The sequence below is a fragment of the Lissotriton vulgaris genome, chromosome 2_2 (genome assembly GCF_964263255.1).
Source record: "Lissotriton vulgaris chromosome 2_2, aLisVul1.2, whole genome shotgun sequence".
Classification (NCBI taxonomy): Eukaryota; Metazoa; Chordata; class Amphibia; order Caudata; family Salamandridae; genus Lissotriton; species Lissotriton vulgaris.
Window position 1 is genome coordinate 189863714 of NC_141688.1, and position 27567 is coordinate 189891280.

At 41.2% G+C, this 27567-nt stretch overlaps 1 protein-coding gene across 1 annotated transcript in view; it reads right to left on the reverse strand.

The window, feature by feature from the left end:
- Positions 1 to 27567, reverse strand: part of NELL1 (neural EGFL like 1) — a 3816074-nt gene that overhangs the window by 3198103 nt on the left and 590404 nt on the right. The window contains exon 4 of the mRNA XM_086959505.1: positions 3267 to 3437. Within this exon, the coding sequence (XP_086815631.1) occupies positions 3267 to 3437 (171 nt within the window). The remainder of the gene's footprint in view (positions 1 to 3266; positions 3438 to 27567) is intronic.

The window sequence follows — 27567 nt, forward strand, 5'->3', positions numbered from 1 at the left end:
CACTATCAATTCTTGTTTCCTAAAGTATGAGAATTTCTCCTTTAAGTTTATGGCAATATTCTATAATCTTCCGTCTTTTGACTAGGTGGTTGAGGCCTTTTGTGTTGAGCGATAATATCTTGGGAGTGGTATTAGGCATGGGGTGTGAGGAGAGAAGCTCTGCTAGTGTTGGATACGTTTGTGAAAACATGAGTATTAGTCCTAACTCCAGACATTATGTGCCCCTGGGGGTTGGCAGAAACTGGACTGTCATGCCAAGGACAGCTCATCTGGGGTAGGGCAGTCGAAGGGTGGAGGGGGGGAGAGAAAGGTCTAAGAAGGGTGTGCTTATTGAAAGGTACTGAGAAATGTACAGAGACCTAAATAGGTGAGTAAGAGGAAGTGGGATTGTCCCATTCTACGACAAGAGGCGGGGGAAGTGTTAGCCACGGAGACGTCTTGTGGGATATAAAGAAGAGGGGGAGAAGGTAGTAGCCAGGGGAGGAGACAGAAGAAAGAGAATGATTAGGTAGCAGGCACCCGTTAGCATGCTAAATGAACATATCATACTTGTGGCAACGTATCAAAAGTAACATTCAAACCATTTTAAGCCTATTCGCTCTGACTTTACCTGTAAGGAGAGGACAAGTCTCAGATAGATAACAGCACTTTTAAGTAAAGTAGCATTAGTAACAGTTCTCAGTAGTAACGGTATCTAGTAACATCTATTATTTATTTTCTTATAGGTGTTGCATTGTGCTAGCTAGACCTGAAGGTAACAGAGCGCTTTCCATATAATGCTAGACGGTTTCATTACAGTACATGCATATCTACAGACAGAGTATTGTTAGGCAGTTAAGGTAGTTACAATATGCGGACATTAAAACAGCATGAGTTAATAGAGTAAAAGACATTGTAGACATCTGAAACAATCATTCGACTGCCGCAAGGGTTCTTATCAGATTGTGGGTAGGTTTATGAACAAAGCTCAGTTTACATCCACTAGTAACATCCCCTTGAGTGTCTGGGTTTGCATCTGTTAGTTGAGTCATCTGTTATTTGACGCATCTAACAATTATTATAACATCATAACGTCATAACAGTCATCCTTAGAAGATGCTGATATGGGTGAGTCATGAAAGGCATAGCAACAAAGGCAGGCAATTACAGACACAAACACCTGTGGTGGAACACTTGAAATTGAACAATTAGTATGCAGCTGTTGACCCAATTTGAGAGCTTTCTGTTTGGAGAGGTAGGTACTGAGTTCAGTAGGTGTGAGGGAGGGAGGAGGTGGGTTCTAAGAGGTGCAGGCAAGTGGTTAGTATGTCTGTATACATGTGTGCATGTATGCATTTTTGCATGTATGCAAGTTGTTAGTGTACATGTATTCCAGTTAGCAAGTAAATAGTATGTATGTAATATGCATATAATTATTATGTACTCAGTGTGGCTTAGTAAGAATGCACTTAATAAGCATGTAGCTAGTACGTATGTAGTTAGTATGCATGTGATTAGAGTGTAATCAGGGTGTAAATAGTTGGGTGGATGTGTGTATGATTACGTGTTACATATGTGTTACGTACATGTCTGCACGATTGTAGGAAGAGTTGACGAGACATAGATACTCTGATTGGGTGCAGCTAATGAGGTTCTTAGAAACCATGCAATAAAATATTGGTCAGTACAATCATTGAACAGTAAAGCATTGAGACCTTGAGTATCACTTGTAGTAGTGCCCTGGCACAGCAAGCATGTATGTGCTGGTCGTCAATTAGTGTAGGCCTGCAGATATCAACACCTCTATCATAGATACTAACACTTCTATAGTGCGCCAACACTCAGATATCGACAGGGATATCAACATTTCCATTGTACGCCAAAAGTTCTTTTTAATGCTTTTCCTCTCCTAGTGAATTATTTTCGATGAATCAGAGCTGACAAAGCCTAAAGTCAGCCATAAACAGCAAAAAAGAGATATTGTTTCAGGCAAAGTATCTCGATCAGAGTAACTAACATTTGCAGGCTAGTGCCATGGAATCACAAATGGAATAAAAATATAAATATATCTCTTACAGCTTTCAGTTTCCTATAGAATGTTTCCTTTCTACAAATACTTATAAGGGGCATTAATCACGGGTTCCTCCCTCTTCAATATGGGAGATCACAGTCAAAGGGGTAGAACGTCACTGCTTCAAGTGCCAGGGTTCTCTGGCCCACCAAGGAATGGTCAGTGCTTCTCCACTGGGGTGTTTTGATTTTTCTATTCTTCCACCAGCCACACTGTTTGGGAGCGGTGAGACTCATCTTTGCATCTGATTGATCTGGGGTCATTTGTCCCTCAGCAGCCTGCCCCTTTGAGGTAAACATTTAAGTGTCCAGATTCTGTTTCTGATTTCCCCCTGGGGTACAGAGCCATGAATGTTCGGTGGAAAACCCTTCCACATAAACGCCTTTACTCTTGCAACATTCATATACAAATGACTATCAGCATTCAGTAATCGCCTGCTATGCCATTATATCCATACATTTGATCAGTGGTGGCCTGTTTGGCCCAGAAACCATTATAAAAATTATTCTTGGTGTTGGCTTGACATACAAAGGTCTGACTGACAAAAACATTTGCTAATCTTTATGTCACGTATGTGCCTGCAATTTCCAATTATGAAGATGTTCTGGCACAGCCATCTGTACCCTAAACATTTGTCTCGGATCCTTCAACCAAGGTAAAGTAAGTCTGAAATATCACAAATTTGTTTTCTTCACAATTTTCCATGTCAAGACTTACACATCCTGTAAATATTGCTTTAGTCCAAACACTTCATCCCACTTTCTCTGCCACCTGTGTTTAGTACCGCAGGGATGTATGGGGAAGGCAGTGTAAGATGGTGTTAAGGCCCACAAATTATGACTTTGTTGGCTTTACCAGCATTTAAATGAACCAATACTCTGGTAGTAGCCACTTACTCCACCCTGGTAAGTGTCATTGAGATTCTTACGCTATATACCTTGAGTCCAGGATCAGTGAGTGCAGTTACTCGTAGAAGCAGAATACATTTCAAGGAAAAGGTCTAGTTTATTAGCCCTTGACTCACCAAGATCCAACCTCTACAATCCCAACTACCCCCATCTGTTAGCATTTTCTTCAAAATCATCACTTTGAACTTAATACAATAGTTCATGTGCAACTTTTGTGGTTTGCTCCTTTTACAAACCATTGCTAACCACCAGTGAACTTTGCAATTCAGTAGAATATAAATTCCCAGTGAATGTAATCCCTGCTTTACCTGTTACAGTCGACATGAAGTAGTAGGTGGGAAGCGCTAATGGACAGTGCAATCTTGTGCCACTGCCCGTCCGCCAGCCGATAAGGGAACGTCTCTGTTCTGGACTTTCCATTAAATCTGTAGTGATAGCGGATCTCATCCCGCTGGCCGCTGCTCTCCAATTCAAAGTAGCTGCAAATGGGACAAGAAGAAATGCACAGTTAGTTATTGGATGTGTGCATCACAATGGCAAAATAAAATACGTCCCAGAAGAATGCATCATGGTAATTGTAGTACACCAGATTCGACTGCCTACATGGATTGTTTACAAGACGTTGTGTTGCGGAGCACCTAGAAGTATTATAATAATAACAATACCAAGTTTGTAAAGCAGGAATTTATCTCCCCTAGGGGTATCAATGCATCAGGGCCATCAGTGAGATTCGTGAGCTATTGCTCAGAGTCACATGGTGCTGAGCCGAGCTGGAGCCGGGGATCGAACCGTGAGCCCCACAATCGGAGTCAACCCCGCTGGCTGCTCGGCACTCCTCTGCTCTGCTACTGGGGTCTATTCTAGTTGTTGAAGGACCTTTACAAGAGATTAGCCACAGCCACAAATCTGGGTCTATACAAGGGAGAGGGCCAGTACCAAGTAGTATAAAGCTCGAAGCAGAAAGGCTAAGAATTGTATGAAAATATTCCACCCATTGATGGTAGACTATTCTAAATTATAAAGGAGAAAACAAACATTGGAATGTTGATGCAGCAGGCCCATATTAGCCATTAATGGCCCGAGCAACTAGTCTTCAATAGAGCTCTCAACTTTCCAGTGTTTTATTATCCTGCCAGACCAGAACTATTTGTCAGTCACTGATTCCCTGGATCAAATGGGATGATTCCATTCACACTGCAAGACAAAGAGGCCAGTGTCTGCATAAAGAGCATTTTCATCTTCAAAGAGTGAGCTCATCTGTTCCCATTCACCTTCAACTCAGTTCAAAAATAATATGTTCCGGAGTCACAGTGGAATCACAGATTATTGTACAAAGGATAAAACTCAAGGGCGTAGGGCACACAGCATAATACTTCAACAGCCGAACAGTCTGATGAAAAGTATTTTTCACAATGACATTTACTGGCAGCTTTTCCCTTCTTTCAACATCAGAGCCAAACATTTTGACAATAGAGGGTATCAGGCCGGCTACCTCAGCCTAGGAAATACAGAGGTTTAGTAACAGACTCATTTAGTAGTTCTAACATAAGACCTTCAAGAGGTAACATTGTATCAGTGCTGGGTTATTTAAAAAAAAAAGGTGGATGCATGAAAAAAAGTGATATACAACCTGCAAAACTGGTAAATAATAAGATTTAGATTAGGACACTTCCAATGCAAAAAAGGACCTTCCTTGGAGAACGTGTGAAAATGAGCTTTGTGCCTTCATGTAAAGAGGTGAGGGCTTCCAATAATTGCAGAAGGCTGAAATAGGTTATTAATCCAAGAAGAGGTTTATTCCAGGTAAGTAAGCATAACACGGGAGTGATGCCGCCCGTTTACATGGTAACAAGACAGTGGCAGTATTCAAACATAGAGAAGAAATGAAAGACTTACACTACACTTCAGTAGCACACCCACTTGTAGGGGTGGTAAACAGACTTCATGCGGTCCACCTGTCGCATTCGCCTGAGTGTGACTTTTAATAAGGAGCTGGGCACGTCCCGTTGACACTGTTGTGGGGGGTTCTAGTTTCCAGAGTTAGAGATGGGAGCTATCACAGAACACACATTCCTTTAGATGGTGAGGTTGGTGAACCAGACTGGTAAAAGAAAGTCGGGAGCGGAGGTCCAAACTGGAGCAAGCATGTACAAACGCAAGGCATTTGGAATGGCACAGCCGTGCTCAGCTTTGATGGCACAGGAGAGGGTAACTGCGTTCTACCTGATGCACCTCCCATCCCCCAAAGGGTGCTAGGTCACCTCCAGCAGATGCAGAAAGATGGCCACTCTTAAAAAAAAATGCGTAGTTGGGAACTGCCATAATTTTGGAAAATATATTTTTACTTGTCCTGCTATGAAGTAATACTCAACCAGAAGCATTATAAATATAAACTTTTATACTACTTAAGAGGGCAAGTCGACGAAAAAAATAAAAATAAAACCACTTACCTGTAATGGCTGACCACGCCCTCTCCTACGTCCCCCGTTATCTTCTTTCTCTTCCTGCAGTCCCGGACGGCAGCAGGAAACACCCAGGCTCCCAAGCTCCCCTGAGCCAATCACAATGCTGCAATGATTGGTCTGAGCGCTGTGGTTTGGAACTGAGACGGGGAATGGGAGGCTTTGCATGTTCCAGCTAAGCTCTGTAATGCAGCCTGGTGGGGAAGATGCAACGTACACAGGACTGTGTGACCGGTCCGAGAGGGAGTGTAAACCACTCCTCCCCCTGCTCTGGCCAGCCCCGCTCTGCTCCTAGAGTCACTGAGGAAATAGGAAAACTAAAATGCTAATTATTATAACGATAGTTATTGTCATTTTATATTTCCTTTTGTTCAGTGAGGTGACCCTCCTCCGCTAAGGCCACTGAATGAATCTTAAAGGACCTAATTTACATAATCAAAAGTTGTCCTAAAAATCTATCCTTTGTGGACCACTGTTGGCCACCTCTGCAAACTGAGATGTTCCTCGGTAGAATCAAGAATAGACCAAGTCAGAGTCAAAGAGACAAAAATGCTCCGCCTTGGAGTGTGTTACATTGCACCGTTCACGCTGATTTTTAGCACTGAGAGCTTGGCCCGTGCTGTAAAATCTGTGTGAATGGCACCATGCACAGTGTAAGAGCGCACTGTTTCTTTCTGCAGCTCAAGTAGAACTACAACTCGTGCTGCAGCTTCCTGAACGCAAATGGAAGGTTTCTCAATGAGAGACGTAGCGACCATCCGCGCTGAGAAATCTCACTTGGAGGTGGTCTAGCACTGGATTTTCCTCACTCACGTTCGAAAATGTAAAATTGGCGAGCGAGGATAAAACTCCGCTACGTGGAGCAGAGTTTTTCAGACATCTGCGCGCCCCGTAGAATGCGGTAACTCTGCAAACTGCGCAAACAGAGCGAAGTTCACGGCCCAGGCCTAATCAAGATGGCAAATATTTTGAATTCTAGCACTAGCCTTGCAATAGGAATACTTTTGCCATTGTTCAACTACAGCTATTATGCAGATTTAATTTAGTACCCTGCTACAAAATGATTATATATTGTATGATTCATAAATCTAGGACCATAAGGAAAATAAATCGGATTGCAAACAATTATTGCTTTAACAGTAATTGCATCAAAAAACATTTCTGTTGTATACGTGTACTTACATTCATTTTACTTTAATTACATTTGCCACAGAAATGACATTAATATTTCAGTAGTTATTTCTCTGGTCCAATCGTGCCCTTTAATCTCTTTCTAATCATTATCCTTTAACCGCATGTCTTTGAAATGCAATGCTCTTGACTTTCACATTTGCATTCCAGACTGCATGCACTTGATTTCTAATCATTGAGCTGTTCTGCTACGTGAGGCTTTTACTTCCCTCTTATGTACATTACCAGGCTACTGATTAGGAATGTAAAATGCCTTTGCCTTTGCATTCTGTATGCACTGATCTGTTTTATTTCGAGATCTATTTCTTAACAATTCTTATTTGAGTGCCTGTGTGTCATCTTAGAAACATTAGAATTGTGCAAGGCTTTAATTTTTAAACACATTTTTTGCAAAGTTTTTCAATTGAAAATGTGATAAATATTTCTCTCTGAAACTAGTCGTTAATTTGAGCCTGTGGTTTCCGGTGCTCAGCACTGGCAAATTATCATCAACTCCAGCTCTTTTAGCAGCTGCTACATGGTGGCGCTGTTTGTCTAATTTTGTGAGAAGCACAACAACAGTTGTTTAATAATTAAATATACATTGAAATCAGTAATACCTGCCACCCACAGCTATAAGAATAGCTAAGGAAGCATGTATTAGTCATAATTAATGTATATTTAAAGTCTGGATTATCACACATGATGGTTTAAGTCTGATGGTACTGCAAATTAAAGACTGTCTGAAAGGTTTCTGTTTGCTGAATATTTTTACAGGGGTTGCCCATAAAAAGGCTAGTCCTGCTTTGTCCACATAGGAGTTTATGCAAAACCTTTTTGTTAGCATTAAAAACAGGATATAGGTCACATAATTTGTTACAAATATATGGTTTTGCAAGGCACCTTGCAGAACCAGCAAATGAAAACAATTCCGCACACCCCATTACAAAAATGTACATACTGTACCCACAATTTAGAAATTGAAGGGAAATGTGACTCTCCCAGTAACTTGTTTTAACAACTGTCATATACGCCATCACTTCGTAGCAAATACAGAGCAGGGGAACAGCTTTTAGTTTGATTAATCCTGTATAATAACGCATTGTAATCAAGATTTTGAAATAGAAATCCTGCCTTTGCCGATCAGATAGTACAAAACATATAGGTGGGAAGGGGTGGTGGCTCATAATCAAGAGGGCAGAATATTGGGGATTCATTTCAAGTGGTATTACATTATATATATTTACATTATAAAAAAAAGTGGCTTTGGTGCACACTAGTGGGTAAGGAAAATAGTGGTGGGCCTCACTGGGCTAGGGTAATCTGGAGAAAACAACTGAGACTAAAGAAATGGGTTTTAAAGGCAGACTTATGAGATAGGATCAGGGCTTACCAGGCTTTAAACCAGGACCGTGTGGGGCTATCAGGCCATTAAAGGGTTAAATGGTACACAAACATTTTAAAAAGGAATGGGAAAGTGATGAAAAGTATACTTTGAACACCCGATAATCCCTGATAAAGCATACAGGCATCGGCACACCAAGAAATTTTAATTGGACACTGTAGAACCTGGCCCTCCCTGCAGGTTCACCCACAGACTTTTACCCTTCACCCTTCCTGTTTTACTGAATCTGTTTTTTCTGGCTTTAGGACTCTGTGCACTTCACCACTGCTAACCAGTGCAAAAATGCTTGTGCTCTTTCCTAAATATAAAATTGGGCTACACCTAATTGCCAAATTTCCTTTACCTGTAAATCCGTAATAAATGTACTACTTGTATCCAGGGCCTGTACATTAGATGCAACTAGTGGGCCTGCAGCACTGCTTGTGCCACCCACCAACATAGCCCTTTAAAACATGGCTCAGGCCTGCCACTGCAGAGCCTGTGTGTGCAGTTCTAAACTGATATTTTGACTTGGCAAAATAAACCTTTTGCTAGGCCTACACCTTTGTTTTTAAAACATATAAGTCACCCCTAAGGTAGGCCCTAACACCTCACAGAGCAGGGTGCATTGTATGTGAAAAGTAGGAGATGCATGTTTTAGTTTTACATGCCCGGGAAACGAAAAACTCCTGACATTTTTACTGTTGCTGATCAAAAGATTTTATTTATCACAAAAGTAAAAAAACACATCAATCAGTTTAGCATTGGTTGTGCAAAAAAGAGAAAGAAAAAAAAATAACAAACAAAAAGAGAAAGAAAGAGAAAAAGAGAGTGAAAGGGCCCATCCCATATCCCCTGAGTCTCATTGTCTGCGAGCAATATACAAAGAACAACTGCCAGCTACATATAGCCATGCGACCCCAAATGCAGATTGCATGCACCAAATAGTTGGGACAAGAATATGCCTACCTTCTAAAAATCTGTAGCACAAAAACAAGGTACCTGGTTGTCAATTTTTACCGCTATTTATTTAGGCAGAGAAAAACAAAGACCGATTGGTTCAAATGCTTTCACTGTGAGAATTAAATTTCTTCCGTAATTAATTCAAACATATTTGGGATAGACATTTGATTCAGGTCTGAGATACGATACATTTCGAATACATATGTCCTTACGCCCCGGAGATGGCAGTGCTCTTCAGGGCTCTGTTTGAGGAACGGTTTATCTACAAATACAACCCATATAGGGATAATCTACAATCAAGGTACCACTATATTGATGATGTCTGGTGCCAGTGGAAAGGCACATAAGACCAACTACAATTCTTTTATGTATAGCTAAATAGCAGACACGCGGATATAAAATTCAGCATGACCTAAAATCAAAATTGATTAACTTTTTTAGTTGTGGAGGTATTTGTACAAGATGACAAGTTAATAGACACTTTATATCGCAAGTCTACAGACAGAAATTTAATTTTACAATATTCTAGCTTCCATCCACGAAGTCTGAAATACAATGTACCTTTCAGCCATACCCGGAACAAATGTTGAAACATTCTACAAAGTGGGCCTGGTATACTCCCAGAGAATAGTTATTGACCAAAAAGATCAAGTAGCCATTGTACTAACTTGTATGTGTATCAACATTTGGCCCACATACAAACGAATTTAAAAAGATAATTCTAGGAGTCGGAGTAGCTACGACAACAAACAAGATGGCCGCATAGATTCCCGGCTCCACTGACCTCTGTCCTACACTCTACTATCCTGCCACCTATCCTGATTTCCTGCCCCGGATCCGTGTGTGTGACCCGATTTGCACTCCGATGATGTGATCCCGGAGTTTCTCCGACATCGTGGAGCGGAGTAACGTCGAGGACCAATTTGAGGCCTAACCCAGCCGAGAAGCCGGGGTCGCGAGTGCTGGCCTAGCCGGGTCCGAGTTGAACAACAACGGACTGTTGAATGCGGTTGGGTCCGGTCTCTGGAACATTCGGAATTTTGGGATTGCTCTGCTACCATCTGCTGCCTGGTGCTCTATAGGAGGTGAGGTGACGAGTGACGCACGGTGCTGTGTTGCGGGGGTCCCGGACCGGGGGTCCGGCATTCATACCGCCGGTGCCCCTTGGGTTGGAATCTCGCTGCACGCTACTGCACGCTAACAGTCTGTCCCTCATGGCTCATTCCTGCTCCGCCTAATCTTCCCCCGGAGAAGGCGCCTCTCCATGGGGACCACCATGCCCAAGGAAAAATGGAGGCTGATGGAGCAGGCTCAAAGTGACCCGTCATTGCGGACGGTGCTGGAGGCCCTTGTGGCACTTCAGGAGACTGTTGAAGCTCAGACCTGCAGCCTGTTGTTGGCGGCGGATGGAATGAAAGGATTGAGACCGGATCCTGACTTGACGCCCGAGACCCGGCAGCCAGCTCGCCTTTCGATCGTCGCCCCGGTGGCGTACTTAGGCCCGGCGCTGGAAGCTGTATTTGCCCCTATCGCAGTGGAGCTACCCAAAAGTACTGTGCTTGGTCACTCAATTAATCAGTTGGAATCCCCGGTTTCGCAGCTGTCGGAACATTTACATGCTGTCCCCACTTCGGTCCCTTTTAATTGGTACTGTGAACTGTTTTGGACTGTGTCGACCCAACTCCCCAGTCGGTCTATCAAGATGGCGGATGGGATAAAGCCTGGCTTCGGTGACGGGGAGGGGTATCGTTGGTATCAGCCGACTGATTTGGGACCTGCCGTTCTTTTTTCATCTGTGGACCCCTGTTCTGCCAATTTCTGTGTAAATTCGACAATTTGAGGACGGGGCTTTCTTCCCCTTACGGACTCAGCAAATTTCATCGACGGGGCCAAGGCTGAGACTGTTTTCTGGGTTGTTCATTGTGGTATTATGGTTAACGGGATTGTTTTATTGAATTAACGGAGTCCGGGGCGGGGTTGGTTAGGACGGGGGCGAGAGACCGGGAGTGCGTTGAATAAAGCCCTCCTCCATTTCCCCTCTTCGGGTGGGGTTTAATTTCTTGTCCTTTTTTCCCTGTTTCTTCTATATTTCGGGTTTCGGTTTTTGGGCGACAGGCACGCTGCTAAGGGGGTAGGCCGTAGTCATCTGCAGGGGTGCAGGGTGGGGGGATGGGGGATGGGAGTTTTGTTTTTTCTTTGTTTCTATGGCCTTTTTTCTCTTCTTATCTTTCTTTGGCCTTTTCTTTTCTCCTTTTCCGGGTCAGTGTAGTGGGTTCCTTGTTTGGTCCATCTCTGCTTTCACATCTGTGCCTCAGCTCTCGCGATGTTTCGGGGCCACAGGGCGGGCATAACTGTTGGCGTGACCCGTAATAGTATGCTTGTTTATCCGGGTGTCGTCTCCTTAAACGCCACTGACCTACATGAAAACGAATTAACTGTGGACACATTGCTATTTCACTCGCCCCCCACTTCATAGCTTGAGATATTGTATGGCACCTGATCCTTCTATCTTATATTATAAAATGAAACCTTTTGTATCCTGTTTCCAATTTGATATGTCTTCCAACTAGTACGCATTGTGGATGTAGCGACCATGCTCCCCGGGAGGCTGGGTCTGAAGTTTTAATCGTAGTATTGTGTTGCAATTGCTTAGCGGCCAGCCCTGGGGGTTGTAGGCACGTGTTTGTATCTGGTTGAAAATGTCAAATAAAGGTTTTCAAAAAAAAAAAAAAAAGATAATTCTAAATAATTGGCACTTGCTAACAGGCCTTGCTTGTCAGATGGAAAAAACGCTATTTGCTATGAAAAGAAATAAAAGCATTAGCCAACAAATAATTTGTGCTGATCTCAGTAAGAACAAAGTTCAGCCATATATAAGAGCATTATGGAACCTAACTCCAATTGTGGGACACCACAAATGCAGCACATGTTCGCATGTAACAACACTGTAGAGGGTTCAGTATTAGTGTTTAATTCCCTCAAGTGTACACATAAGGAATTTACAAACTGCAAAACTAATAACACTGTGTATGCCATCAAATGTCCGTGTCCCAAGCTGTATATTGGTAAAACCACACAACAAATCAATCAGTGGATGGTTCAACACAGATCCAGAATCAAACAAAGAATACTGATAGCATCAATGGTTACACATTTCGCTGAGAAACAACATTCCTAAAAGGAATTCGTCTGGACGGTTTTATCCCCAATGAAACCACCATCAAGAGGTGGAGATGTAGAAACACTTCTACGACAAAAGGAGACATATCTCTTCATGAAATATAATTGTGCTGTAGATGGTTTCATTGAGATGACATAACTGCCTTTACCTCTGCGCTGGGTCCTCTGTTAAGAAATATACTGCTAAAAACACACTTGACCACACTTCTACTGATGCTAATATTGTTGGTTTCAACACAAACTTCAACTCCCATAACTCATCTGTAAGAAGGTCACACTTAAATTAATGTTATATTGCTAAAAGGGTCCCTGATACATACTTGACCATACCTCAACTGATGCCAATATTGTTGGTTCCAGCTAATAAACTACAATTCCCATAATGCACAAGTCAGGATGTTACACTTAAACAGATGCTATTTCGCCAGTGTAAGTACAAAAACTACAATTCCTATATTTCACCCGCATGGAGGCTTAACACATTTCCTGCTTTGACAGGATATAGATCCATCAAACACCGGAAATCAGTTTCATGGAATCTTACTGCGGGACTAGTCCTTGCCGGAGTATAAGAAACAACTCTCAGTAAGTTAATAGTTTACAGCAAACTTTCCCGTAATAGACAGTGAGAAAGTAGGAAATAAACAAGCGCACTAATTGCGTTCTGGTTTTCTTCCAGAAACACAGCGCTGGCAGTTTAACCCCTTCGATGCTTGTGACGGAACCATTCCTTCATCAGTCACGGCTGAGCTGTGCTGATGACGGAATGGTTCCGTCACAACCACACCCTGTTCTGGAATGTCCAGCACAGGGGAAAAATTCAAGTAGCAGCCAAGGTGTTAACTCCAAGACCGTTATAGCAAATATGGCCTTATATCAATCGGCCCCTTAGTAAGTGTCGCTATCATTTTAAGGTACATTTAAAGGTTCTGTTTACTAAGGAGCTGCTATATCAAGCATTTTCGTACTCCTCTTTTTTTCCTGGTTAGCGCTGCAAATGAATCGCGCTAGGAGCATAACCCAAACTTTAATGAACACTTTGCTGGTTGGCGAACATAAACTGAAAACAACCTTCCAGTGCCCTCTGTTGATTCTAATCATAAGTCTCATGATATATTTACCAACAGTCACGAGTTACACTGAAACATAAACAATAAAAGAGACGGTAATCCTCCTGTTTATTTCAGGTCCTGTCATGCGAGACCAAAATACTACATCTTCATTGAAGTGATATTTTAAACTTCGGGTACAATACTCTGAATAAAAATGGTAAAGCCAAAAAATAGAGATGAGGAGATGCCCCACTTTTTAGATAATCACTTTTATTTAATTTCCCTTTTAGGTTACACCGTGCCCTCATCCTTGATGAAAATCCTGTGAATCGCCGTAGGGATTAGATACGCGTTGGCTACTTTATCTGTTTTCTCCACATAGGGCAAATAGAAAACTCTAAATTTCCGATGAGGATAGGCAATCTAAAATGCACCCCTCGGAGAACTAATCTTCCAATGTGGCTGCAGTTCACCAAAAGCTTGCCTATTGTTAGGATAGTGAGGAATTGCAAATAATTGTGTATCGCTGGTGTAATTTTATGAATTTCGTCAATTAATCACCATCCATGTAAACACTATTGTACTTTTATGTTTGTTTATTCAAACATTATTAATGTATGCCAATTACGAGTAATGTATTCAAAATGTATTGTATCTCAGACCTGAATCAAATGTCTATACCAAATATGTGTGAATTAATTACGTAAGAAATGTAATTCTCACAGTGAAAAGTATATGAATCACTTGGTCTTTGTTTTTCTCCGCCTAAATAAATAGTGGTAAAAATTGACAACCAGGTACCTAGTTTTTGTACTACTGATTTATACGTTCATACCTGGTGTGTTCAGGACGAGAAGCACCCCTTTATTCATATATTTTCTAAAAATGGCATTTTCAGAATTGTGACTTAAAATCCAACTTTACCATTACAAAGGATTTTAAATGGCAATTAATTTATAAGCCTAATTAAATATTCCTACATGCTCCCAATTGAAAGCTATCACTTATTAAATGTAATATGGTAACCCAATGTAATCCTATGGGAGAGGCAATCCTTGCTGTAGTGAAAACAGATGTAAGAGTTTTTCACCATCAGGACATGTAAAGACAAAAAGTACATGTCAATTTTTTTTAAAACGTGGCACCCTGCAGTGTAGGCTGTTTAGGGTCTCTGCCCTAGGAGTGGCTTACAGGTATTAAAAAGGAAGGTTTAGACCTGGCAAAGGGTTTTTTATCAGGTCAAAATAGCAGTTTAATACTACCAGCAGGCTACAATGGCAGGCCTGAGCCAGGTATTGAAATGCTACATCAATGGGTGACATAATTAGTGCTGCAGGCCCACTAGTAACATTTAATTTACGGGCCCTGGATACTTGCAACCCCACTTTAATAGGAACTTATAATTAAATTCAATGTGTCATTTGTGTGTAAGCCAGTGTTACCATTTATAAATGACATAGCACAAGTATGTTAGCCCTGGTTGGCAATGCTAAAGTGTGTGGAGTGCTAAGGCCAGCAAAAACATGAGGATTCAAGGCAAAACTTTGGCGGGAAACCACTCCAACAATTTCACATCCAAAAGATACTATGAAGTATAAGCAATTAAGGGGAACAAAATACTATAAAAGGAATCCTAAAGAAATGAAATTGTGGATTTTAGAGTTCTGTTTTGAAAATTAAGTAACACTTTGGATTGTGCCACAATGTTAAAAAGATGAGATTTCACCTGTTTTTAGTTTTTAGTTTCCTGTCTGAATCACCAGAAAGCTCTCTGTCTCCTGCTTCACAGAGTAGAACGCTAACATCATAAAGATTCTAAGGCATACTTCATTGCCTAACTGAAGGACTACACCAACAAGAGATGGGTGGAAGAACTACAAGATAGGGTAACACCATTAAGTTTACATCACACTTACAGAAATAGGTTAAAAATACTTTTCATATTACGTCTTGCAATGAACTAGCATAATGCTACTAGTGGCTGCTTGGGGCTTGTATCTGGGATACTCAAATTTTCGTTGACAAATCATCTGTGCTGCAAAATTATTTTCACTGTAAACTTCTTCACACATGCTGTTTATACGTTGGCTCTTTCAATACATGTTCGACTATATAGAGGCGATGCAGAAAGGTATGTAAACCAGTACTCCAGTAGTTCTACTTGACTTACTCCAAAAAGCATTTTTGAATTGGCACCCACACATCTTAAGAGGCAATAACATATAAATATTCAGGAAATATTCATATACACTTAGTTCAGATAGAAAGTAGTGTGCTCCCTTCGTACAACTATTAATAGCGAGCAGAACATTTTGAGGCAAATTCACAAAGGCACTTATGAGTAATTTGATAATGACTCCAGGAATATTATTTTACGTACTCCCAAAGCATTCGTCAATCGTGCCAATAATTATAAAATATATATCTTACAGTTATCTAATTTCTTGCTGGGTGAAATTCGCCTTTTATAAGAAAAAAATAAACCCAAAGAAATAAAAATATGGGCGAAAGATAACGAATGCTCACTCCATCTACGGCAGGACTGCAAACAAAAATATGTTCAAGGCACACTTTTCATACTGTGGCATGCCAATGCCCCCCTTCCGGGGCCACAAGTGACTTGAGCTTCAATTGAACCAGTAGCGAACGGCCTGGACGACACTTCAAGGACATCTGCATACTTAAAGGCATAGCATTCACAAGGCACAGCTACTCAATACAAGGCTTGGGGAGAAGAAACGGTATATGTATTGCTAATTAGAGCTCGCTGGGAGCAGAAATGTAATGTTATGCTAGCGAAATAGAGGGGTTGTTCAAGGCTTGTCATCAAAGACTGGCTCTTCAGACAACCCATGCATTATCCAAGAAGCAATTAAGCATTGTAATGTTGACTTCTGCATGTGGAGAGGAGGGGAAGGTGCAATAGACGTGGGAGGGAGATAAAAATGACATCCAAAAAAAGGGATAAAAGCGAAATATAAAAGAGACACAAAGGAATTCGCCCTGCATATAACAAAAGATAAGTGGAGGGGAAATAATACGCTAGTGTGCTATAATGAAATAAGTGCTGTTTTAATTATATATTGTTGAAGCTGTCAAAGGACAAATAAAGGCAGGGGGTATCTTTAATTAAAAAGCCACAAGGTAGCAGGCCTTCTTACAGCAGTGAACATCCCTCCCTCCCACCCCCATCGTGTCCTTCTTTTAGTTGGGCGGCTCCTATCTCAGACACTAAGGCCTTCATTCCAGGTTTTGCATTAGATAAGGGACATTTCCTAATGGTGCAGTAATATTGCGCCCTAAAATCTGGACAGTGTAGGGCGTGGATATTTCATTGTTCGGTATTACCGCCCCATCATGACATGTCCCTTATGGAATGCGAGATTACCACAGAAATCTATCCTTCTGCACAATTTTCCGCAGTCATTTTCGAATTCTTGGCTATTTTACATGGGCATCTTTGCTAGGTTTTACTCAGTAAAAATATCTTAGGAAAACCCAGACTTACCTACAAATAAAGTTACTATTTGGAACCAACTACCTGACTTCATGAAGATTCAAACTTTATTACAGTGGACTGCTGTATGACCACATGCTGATAGCCCCACGTTCAGGATATAGACTCGCATCATAATTCCCAGTTATGGTCGAATTAATACAAATTTCTTTCTAAAAAATAAAAAAAAACAGGAATGAGGGCTTACGTGTATGTTGGTTAACCGGTAATAACTGTGGAGATATCATATCTCCTGCACACATAAATGCTGTGGGACAGAAATAAAGCTGGAAATACTATAGCTCAGTGATTCTTCACTTGTGCTACAGGGACCCCTTGGGGTCTGTCACTGCTTATAAAATTATATTTTATTCATCGACTAATAAAGTGTATATAAATAAAGTACCAAACAGAAACATTTAAATTTCTTAAATGTTTCGAAAATAATAAGGAATTTGAAATTGGGGACAAAAAAAAATGATATTGCTTTCAGTACATTTTGTATGATTTCGCAGTTCAAAATACTTAGATTATGGCCACCGGTTTCCAATATTGACTCAGTGGAGGTAGTCGAATTCCAGTAATTATTAAGAGGCAGTCCACAGAAGTCAATAGGTTAAGAATCACTGGCAGAGCTGGAATATTATTCAGCAAAGAGGTGAGCCATTCTGACCCAAGAAACTCAAATTTGCTGCAGGAGCCAGTGAGGGTTCAGAGGCCCCCAGCCAAAATCGGTTACAGTAATAAAGACACATTTCCAGCTCCTGGGTTTAAAACAAAATATAGGAAAACTAATATGTAAATTGTTAAGAGGTTTTGCACTTGACATACTAGACTTGGTTTCCCCCCAACTTTTTGCCTTCCAGCTTCCTGTTTTTGCTGGCTTTAGGACTCTGCAAACCGTACTACTGCTAATTAGTGCTAAAGTGTGTGTGCTCTCTCTTTTAAACATGAAAACATTGGCTTACAACCTCTTGAGCAATTTCTATTTATATGTTAGTCCCTACATATACCCAGGACCTGTAATTTAAAGTCTACAAGTAGACTAGCAGCACTACTTGGATAACTCACTTAAGCAGACTTTTAAACGCATCTCACGTCTACCGTTGCAGCCTGTGTGTGCAGTTCTAAAACTGTCAATTCAGCTAGGCAAAATAAACCTTTTGCCAGGCCCAAACCTTCATTTTTAAAACATTTAAGTCACCTCTGGAGTGGGCTCTACATAGACCACAGGGCAGGGTGCAGTGTATTTGAAAAGTTGGACATGTACTGTTAACATTTACATATCTGGATAGCAAAAAAAATCTTAAATTCATTGTGCACTACTGAAAGGCATACAGAATAAAATTAGGTAACTTATCACATTTAGTAAGTGATAACTTTCATTTGGGGGCAGATAGGACTATTGAAATTGGTGTTTACAGAATTGTGATTTAAAGCTTAATAGCAAAGTTGAATTTCAAGTCACACATGTGTAAATTCCACTTTTAGATATTTAAAAGAACAGTTGATGGACGGAATGGTGAACAATGCAAACATTAACCCTCTGTCATAGATATGGGCTTAAGCCAATATCAATTTTTTTCTCACCAGACCACCCCAGTTTGGACCCAACCATATGAAAATCAGTCTTGACCCTACTCCTCATGAGGCTTCCACAATACAATTTTAACTGACACCATATTTAGAAGACTGTTGGAAATTGTATTTTAAACTCCAGATCTTTGTGACGGGGGAGGGGGGAGATGTTTGCATTTTTCAGCATTACATTATTCAATTGTTCTTTCTGCTTTCATCGCCCCAAATATGAAGGGTATGCCCAGACATGGGTCCTGTGCTTACTGTGCCAATGGATTCAAGCTGGTTGATGAGGGGTGATAACCCAAAACCAGTCCAGGATGCTTGTTTCCGGTCCAGGGAAGACCTGGCTTGGCAGTTTTGGTTGGACTTGTCCCATGATCAGCAGGGCAACACTGATTTGCATATGTTTGGTTGCAAACTGGGGTGGTGTGGTGAGCAAATAAACAAGGGATTAAACCCATATCTTTGTGACTGGGGGTGAATGTTTGCAAAGTACAACATTACATCCAGCATTTTGTCTTTTCACTTTTAGAAAGAAACATTTTCTTGTCCCAACCATTTGGTGTCTTCTGCCTGTATCCTGTCTCACATGACTAGGGGTAGTGGCTGTGGGTCTTTGTGTACTGCTCCCTTAAAGTGAGACAAAGAGATGATATGTGTTCGCAGGATGGGCCATCTCTGACTTAATGAGAGGAAAAAGCTGTCACCAACCACACTTGCACATCACAAAGGCTATTACTGAGCACACTCATAAAGAGCCTAATACTAGTCTATTGTGACCCCAGACAATCTGGGGTCGGGACAGGGAGGCAGGAACTTCCAAATACCTAATTGAATGGAATTATCTAGATTGCAGGCTTGCTTGCCATTAAAAATCTATAGGTAAATCCTGCTGAAAGAGACTGGTGCCGCAGAATTCATTGGGCCTCATGCGCAGTGACCATGCTGAACCTATACTCTGACCGTCTGACACCCGCTTGCAGCACTGTGTTCCTATAGTAGGTTGTATGTGTTCTAATCTTGTCATGGCTTTGAACATTTTGAAGTCTATCACTTTTATGGTGTAAAAGATAGGCCTTAGTCTACTCATGAGTCCACTGGTTTGTACAATTCATATTTGGATGAAGGCTTCTTACAGTTATGGCTTCTGTTAAAGGAAGACCTTTGCCATTACCAGGAATCTTAGTTCCGGAATAACTGGCACAACTCCCACATCGCAGCAAAGACCTGGAACAGCCTCCCCACGTACCTCCAGACAATCACCTCACTTCTGGAATTCTGAATGGCCCTCAATACCTGGCTCTTCGAATGAGCTCCCGGGGCCTGCAAGCACCTGGATACCCTATTGGGTGATTAGCTGTGCATTATAAATCTTGATTGATTGATTGATTGATTGATTGATTGATTGATTGATTGAAAGATGCCTTTCCTTTGCCTAATGGTAAATTTCATCCAGTGATTCTGTAACATTTGTTTGGAATTCCACCCCAATATCTGAAGTTAATTTGGAATAGAGGGAGATGTCTGATCACCTCTGCAAGAGATTTTATGCATATGGGGAAAAATATGCATGCCGTAAATCACTGGTGTCCTAGGAAAACCCCCAGGGTACTGTATACCTAACATTTTTTGGAGTACTTTAGATTACTATCATGATGTGCTTGTCCAATTTTATGAGGAAGGGTGAAATTCAATCATTGGGGATTCTCAAGACTGTGTTCCAGTCTTGCTTGTGATTCACCAGTCTGGTGTGGGACAACATGATGCTTGCTGCTCCAAGGCCACCCAAAGTCAAGGCTCCTACTAAACCCTCCTGAAACGAGCCCTTCTCTGATGTTGGCTAGTATCCTCCGAGTCCCTTTCACCAGACTGATCGATGGCTGCTGATTTTGAAGGTTAATATTGGGGTATACACATTTGTTGATGTTTTTAGTAGTCTCTTTCTCCAAAATCTTGCAGATGATTTAAGATTGGTAATAGCGAGGTCAGTTAGATTTTTCTATGGCAAGGATATTTTTAGGTCTGGTTTGAAGGCGCAGCTATCTGCAAAATGCAGTGTTATCATTGCTTTAAAACATACACAGAGTGAGTTTAGGCACCTTCTAGAGGAGGGTTACTCACTCACCTCTTGCTTTTAGCCTGTAGGCAACATGACATGTATATGTAAAGTGGGCAACCCTTAGAGTAGCTTCATGCTTGTAAAAGAGTACTCTTCAAGTCTAGGGTCTTATTACCATCCTCTTCCTCCAACTTCATTGTATATCTGTAATTAGGGCTCCCCTACCTGTCTGCTGTGGGACTCAATCTGGCGAGGGTCAAGAGTCAACTTCACCCAACGAATAATCGGGGATTGTATGAGACTGGAATGGTGCAGCAGGATCGGATGGCTCCGATATGTGGAAGCAGAAGTTTCCGCTATCAGACAGATAGATCTTTATAGAGATCCCGCTAATTGCAGAAAGGTCCCTAAACAGAAATTAATTGAGATATTCATACAGAGGGCTAGTTTTGCGCGAAAGGAAAAGAATGGGCAGACAAAATCATTTAGAGCCTATACCCTTATTCCGTCTTGCACAGGGGAAGCTTATACTTACCTTTCACATTTTACACTGGCCCATCAATGCATTTTAACTGTTTTCTATGGTTTTGTACGATATCAGTTTGTTTTGATGAAACTGTGCTTTATGATCTATTTGTAAACAGATCAAATAAAGATTTTAACAAAAGAAAATACGCTACATTTATAGGAATTTCTCTTAAAGATAGCGCATATACAATAATCTTCTCAATAGTGATATTAGTCATCTTTTTAGACATGTTTACCTGGTAGTAGGTAGTTCAACTTTAATCAAACTTTATTAAACTTTTTTAGTAAAACAAAGTAAATCAGACAGCTGTACAATACCAAAAAGACAGCATTTTGATTGGCTCCTAACTACTCAACATATAGCAAGGAGATTCATAGCTAGCAAGGGAGACACGGCATATTGAATTTTCATTTCACATATCACTACCCCTTCTTCCCATAACTGTTGCCTGTGAATATCCCAGAACCCTGCATGTATACGTGTAAATGTTTCCTAACTCTGCTGCTTTGGAAGAAAGAATTTCCCCAAAACAGTCCCTACAATTTGTTTGTGTTACATACTTAAATTGTTCAGAGTCTGTAAAAACTGTGTAGTCCATGACAGTTTTCAGTGCATTTAAATCAGGAGCCTCATTACTTTTCTTATTTACAATGTTACTTTTTGTAAAAATTGATTTTAACAGATTAACCTTCAATTAATTTATAGACAATAAAGATATATTTTAAATGAGCTATATCATTTCCTTGCGGGGGCACCTTCCTGCACAAAAACAATCCCACGAGGTGTTTTCCTCTTATTTTATCAGTATATTGGAAATACTTCTTGGGATGTTTCATTTCAGTGAGCTTTAAACTGCAGGTACTCATTAATGCACAGAATTGTGCTACAGACTAGAATCAGTAGACACTGTTAAGGCATAATTGTAGTGTAGAAGGAGGCACTGTCTTTTAGATACAAACCATTTTATATTGAATAGAAGGAAAATACCAACATGCAGTGTTCCTGATAAAAACTATAAAGCACACAAATACTAATGTGTGGCAATGTGGCAATTTGAACATCATCAAGTACATTGTCTTGTCTTTTTTTGATCCTAATATAACTCTGTTTCCAGCACACTTCTGAATTACTAACAAGTGGTCCATTTGTGGTTCCCTAATTGCTGATATGTTTTGAAACATTTGCACAGTTCATTTGCAGATATTCAAAAGTTGTGTGTTACATACAAACTCACAGCTTAAAGCCTTTGTTTTCCCACCCCCAAGAACATTTTGGAAAACATGATGTATTCTATAACACATTTGTCATTATATTTCAATTGTATTAGCTTTTAAAGCAAAGTAAATGATGCTTTTACTATGTATCAGGAAACAACAATCTTTGATGAGGCTCTTCATTGATTTCCTCACTATCACCAACAGTGCCTCTCTCATGTGTATTTTAATTGTTTTATAGCGCCTCTCATTCCAGTGTAGTGTTTCCAAAGCACTTCATATCACACACACATACAGTGATAATGTATCATACATGTGTAAAGCAGTGTATAGAAAATTTTACATAAGGCAACAGGAACTACAAGGTGTAGGATGTACGTCACCCATACTGGAAGGCATTTTGTAAGAGTGCTTTGTCTGTAGTAGCTTAAAGTCATGATCTAGAACGTAACACAGTAAATAGCATTGGCTTTAATGATAGAAATGCATTACTACCTAAACAAACTTTTTTTTAGCAGTATCATCATGATGAAAACCTGGGAGGTAAACAAACATTTCTAACCTGTACCATGCAGTTTGAATGCAGCTTTTGATGGGAGTACATAGCTCACTGTGCAAGATAACATATGTGTCTTATTAACTGCACAGTAACAAAAGAATCTCACTGACAATAGCAGTAACCCACTGAGCTCTTAACATAAAATACTGTCCTATGATATGCATGGTACACATTCTTTGTACCAGGCATATTAACCTTCTGTGCTACCTTGGATGATACAAAACTTCCCCTAAACAAAACTCCCTCCAGCAGGTACATTAGTCACCAGAGTTATTGTGACACTTTTATTGTTGCCTGAAAACTGCTGGGTGTGCAAGGAACTACGCAGTGCTAGACCCAAATGACCCACGCATGCCCTTCAGTCTCCCAGGGAAATGCCTGATACTGGGTACGCCAGTCCAGCCTTGCTGCCAACTATGCCCCTGCACATAGGCAATCTGAAAGCTATGAAGTCATGAGTCTTGCATGAGGCACCTTGCCAGGACGTGAGGTAACTGTGACAGGGTGTGTCCAGCGGCTTTAAGTGGGTTGAAAAAACTTGGGGGTCTCTCTAAAGGGTGTGTCTGAAGGAAATACGGGCTGGCCTAAAACACAAACTAAAAATCTGTGCTTAGCTTAGTGTGCTGCCCGACTGGTATTCGGCTACTTCTGTTATTGCATCCAGATATATATTACATTAGACCTACAACAAGCCAGGACTACAGGTTTTGTCAATGGTTGTTACTTTCCTAAAATACAAAAGCTGCAACTACGGCTATGTTGTATTTAATATTGACAATGCTTCAGTTCTAAAACGATGAGACTGTGATAGAACTGTAACCCATTATTTTTAACTTCTTTCGTTTGCTTTTTTTCATGAACTGGATACTACAGATTTCATCCATCTCTTGAGGTTCAACATTTTTCTTTAATTATGTTTAAAACAGAATGCGCCGGCCTAGACCGAGGCAGGAGGAGGCCACCACATACTTTAACGGCCCAGACTGGCCCATTGTCATTCAGTATGTGATGATCAGCCGGCAGACAGAATGACAATGGGTGGAGTGGGGCTGCTCTTGTGCTCAGAGGATGAGTGTGAGGTGGCCCCATCAAGGAGCAGAGGCTTCTCGAAGAAAACAGCGCTGCTCCCCTCAAAGCCCAAAATTATGAACAAAAGGCTTCCGTAAAAGGGATAATTGCGGGCAAAGGACGTGAGATCCAAATCACAGACGGCCCTTGAAATTTACTGATGGTTGGTCACCCTAGACACAAGTGAGGCTGCGGTATGTGCGGACCCCTTCCCAGGACTCCACAGCCCCCCTGGGTGTCAAGCCCCACACATTGAAGTCTTCTGGCCTAGACTGTTTGTGTTAGAACTCGGTAGTGAAGCCACTATAGAACACTTGGCAGTCAGCTGGCAGACTCATGCTGATGTTGATGTTGCTGTTCGAAGTACATATACCCGTCTGAAAGACAGATATGTACCTCACATGGATGAGGATGATATTTGTGAAATTGTAGAAAATAGGCTCTTAGATTCTGGAACACCTTCCATAATTTCCATGAATCATAAGAAAAACATGTTTTTCTCAATCATGGCTCAATCATGCTCATCGTATCCCAGCAAAAGAGGTTAAAATCACATTAAAACTCACCACAATTCCGGAAATGGGTATGATACCACTGACAAATGAGTGACTAAAGTCTGTTATCACCCCTTCTATATGCACCTCCTGTGCCTTCAAATCCATGTAATCGATGTAATGCATTTTCTGGAAACAAAAATGGCCAACCCTCATCACCAAACAGATATGTTTGTTGTAACCTGACACCTAAATAGTCCTGTGAGAAACACATGCCTTAAAAACAGTTTTGCTACATTCACCCCAAATTTCAAGGGTCCGATTCACAATAGCAGAAATATCCAAGGAGGCCACTCCCAGATAGTTATTCACCAGCGCAGAATATAATTAGAATTTGCCTCTGGCCTCTGACTCCACCCCAGTTAATAACTACCTCAGAGTGCCATCGCCCTTGAATAATATTGTGGTAGTAATCTAGTAATGTTTCACTTTAGCAAATTCCTAAACCCAGCAAAATATGAAAGAATAATTCGTTTAAAAAAATTGATATAATCAAAGGGATTTCGAAACAATTTCACAGGGACTGCAATACAGAGGCAGCAATCTTTATTCTGAGTGACCTCCCCAGAAACAAACACCGGAAAAGATAAAATATAAATGCAAAAATGAATTTTTCCAAACACAGAAGAAAAAGTTCTTCAGAAACGCAAGGAACATGAAAGCAGATGATTATTAACTTGGTAGTTTGCTGGATTTAATTTCAAGACGCGTGCTGCTCCTGATTGCATCAAAACTGAACGGAGGTGGAATCAGGCAGGCAGCACACTAAATAGAAAATGCATGCGCTGCAATCTACTAGTTTATAGCTCTGATGAATGCAAATTAAATTTCCATGCGGTTCCTGTTGTGCTCACAATCTGTTTACTTCTTGTTCAATCAGAATCTGGAGTCCTCAGACTCACCAAAGGTTAGTCCTATTTTTGAAGACGTGTCAGTCTAGCTGGGGCTGCATGATTGTCAGGCAGCCAATTTATTCCTTTATTACTCAGATTATGCATGGGTTTCTTTGGTAGCAGTGTCCTATAACGCCATGTTCAATTGGGTTATATCCTTGATTACAGACAGTGCCTGCTCTACAACCATGCCCTATGTGGGTGTTTTTGTTGTGTTCTGGTTTGCGATGCATGTACACTGGGCTGTATTGCACCTCTGATTGCATTCATTATGTGGGGCAGAGACTATATACTCTGTGCAGGACTGGTGGCTTGTTTTTAAGAAGGTATGTAAGAAGAGCTTTGTGTGTTTCTGCTCAGCCTACAACTTTTAATGTAAATTGGTCTTTCTCTTTTTGAAATTGTACTTGTGCAAAGATTTAATATTGCAAAGTGCCTATTCTAAACTTGCACAGTCAAATCGCTCGCTATGATAATATATGAACCTGCATACAAAAGTCACACCTCAGTAATGTTAACACCAGCAGGCATAGCGCCACACACCTGCTGCTTCTTCCATCATTGGACATGCCCCCTCCTGGGAGGTCGTTATAATCTTATCAATTCCCCGGGACGCGCGCGGGCGGGGGCCGGACGAAAACCGGACAAAGGGCGGACAGTCTGTGACAGTCCGGGACAGGACGAGACTGGGCTGGGCCAGGGACCCTGATTCACATATGCTGTTGGACTACTGTGACCGTTATACAGTGAGACCATAAATCATTTAAATGTGTTTACTGTGGTTATCTTAAAAACTTAGTGCCTATTACAGGCGGTTTGTTTTATCCTGTGTAATTTTGAAAGGCTCTAGTTTTTAATTATTATTGTTGAGTATGTCTAAACAAAAGGCTCCCTTGGTGCCTAACACTTTGGATAACTATTTAGTGAAGGTTATGAGTAAAATTAACAGTGAGAGGCGGCAGTCACTAGGGATAAGTTGTTCCTCTACACCACCCACTGCGCAACCTTCACCAGTACTACTGGCGCAGGATGATAGCAGTGATAACAATAATTTTGACATCTCTGTCAGTGATATGCCTGAGCAAAACATTCCCCCCACAGTTGACCTAGAAGTGTCCTTAGATACTATGGTAGAGCACCCACTGACACCTGTGCATAGAGTGGTCAGCGCGTGTAGGAAAGCTCAGACCAAACGTGTGGGGTCACGTTCTGTTAGAAAAAGAGTAGCTTCTCCACCCGAAAACCCAGATAAGGATGATGATATCACATTGAAAGGTGATACTGTTAAATTGGAGGACAAACAAATTAAAAAATTTGTAAGTATGATTGATTTGAAGATCAAGGGTATTATAAAACCCCTTGTGGATAAAATTGATCAGCTTTCTGCAGAGGTTAATAGATTAGGAGGACTTCTTAATAAGTCAGTAGAGGAAGTGGGTAGCCTATCAGCCCTAGTATCAAGTAACTGTTACACCCAGGAGGTTCCCCGTGGGAGAGGGGTAGGTGGCAGTGAGAATGTTGTACGGAACCCTCCCCCCACCCAGCCCCCAACAGGCAACGATAGCCAGGCTGTAATAACAGATGATCCTCCAACAACATCCACAGAACTACGCCAAGAGCGCGACTTATTTCAATTTGTTGAGGAAGCTTCTCCTCTAGTTTTAGTTCTGGCAAACGCCCCCCCTTTGGCCCCTGGACAGGTGGAAACAACAACCTCTTTGATTGACAAAGTGCTGCATTGGCTGACGAAAAATATGAGGATATCTCCCTGGGGCAAACAGCAGCTAGCAGGGGAAATTATTATGGCTAGAAGGGTATCCTGGCTTGGGGACCACCCGAAAAAATTCAAGGGAGACTGCATAGCCTTGAACTTCTCAAGTCCTGAGGTACTGCCTAACGTATTAGCAAATGTATTTCCCCCACAACAAAGGGACTGTGCCATGATCCCACTAACGCTCAAATTTTTCTACAATAGGAGATGGAGTGTAGCGAGCTTTAGCAGACCATGGCCGAAACAGTTTCCTGTGTAAAGTACATTGGGGAGGGGTGTTCAAACTAGGGACGGAGGTATTAGCTTGAAAAATCGGTTTGGGGTTTTGACTGACTTGAACGAATGGGATTGACTCCAGAGTGCAGAAAGAACTGTGGCTAAGAAAGTAGTAGAGTTTGGTAGAATGTACGGTCCTAAGGATCAAGGTAAGGTACAAACCAACAAGGCCCCTACACCTCAAATAAACTCATTGGAAAGATCCCACCTTATAGGGCTGCCCTTAGAGTCCAGGGATCTTGGACAATTAACTTGCTTAAACCCAACCGGGGAACGTGATTACCCTGGAATAGATGGGTTCTCTTCAGCGCCAAGAAGCCCATGGGCGTATGTGCGCTTTCTAAATTTTAATTAACATAACATAACATAACAGAGATGTACTGCCACATGACCACTAG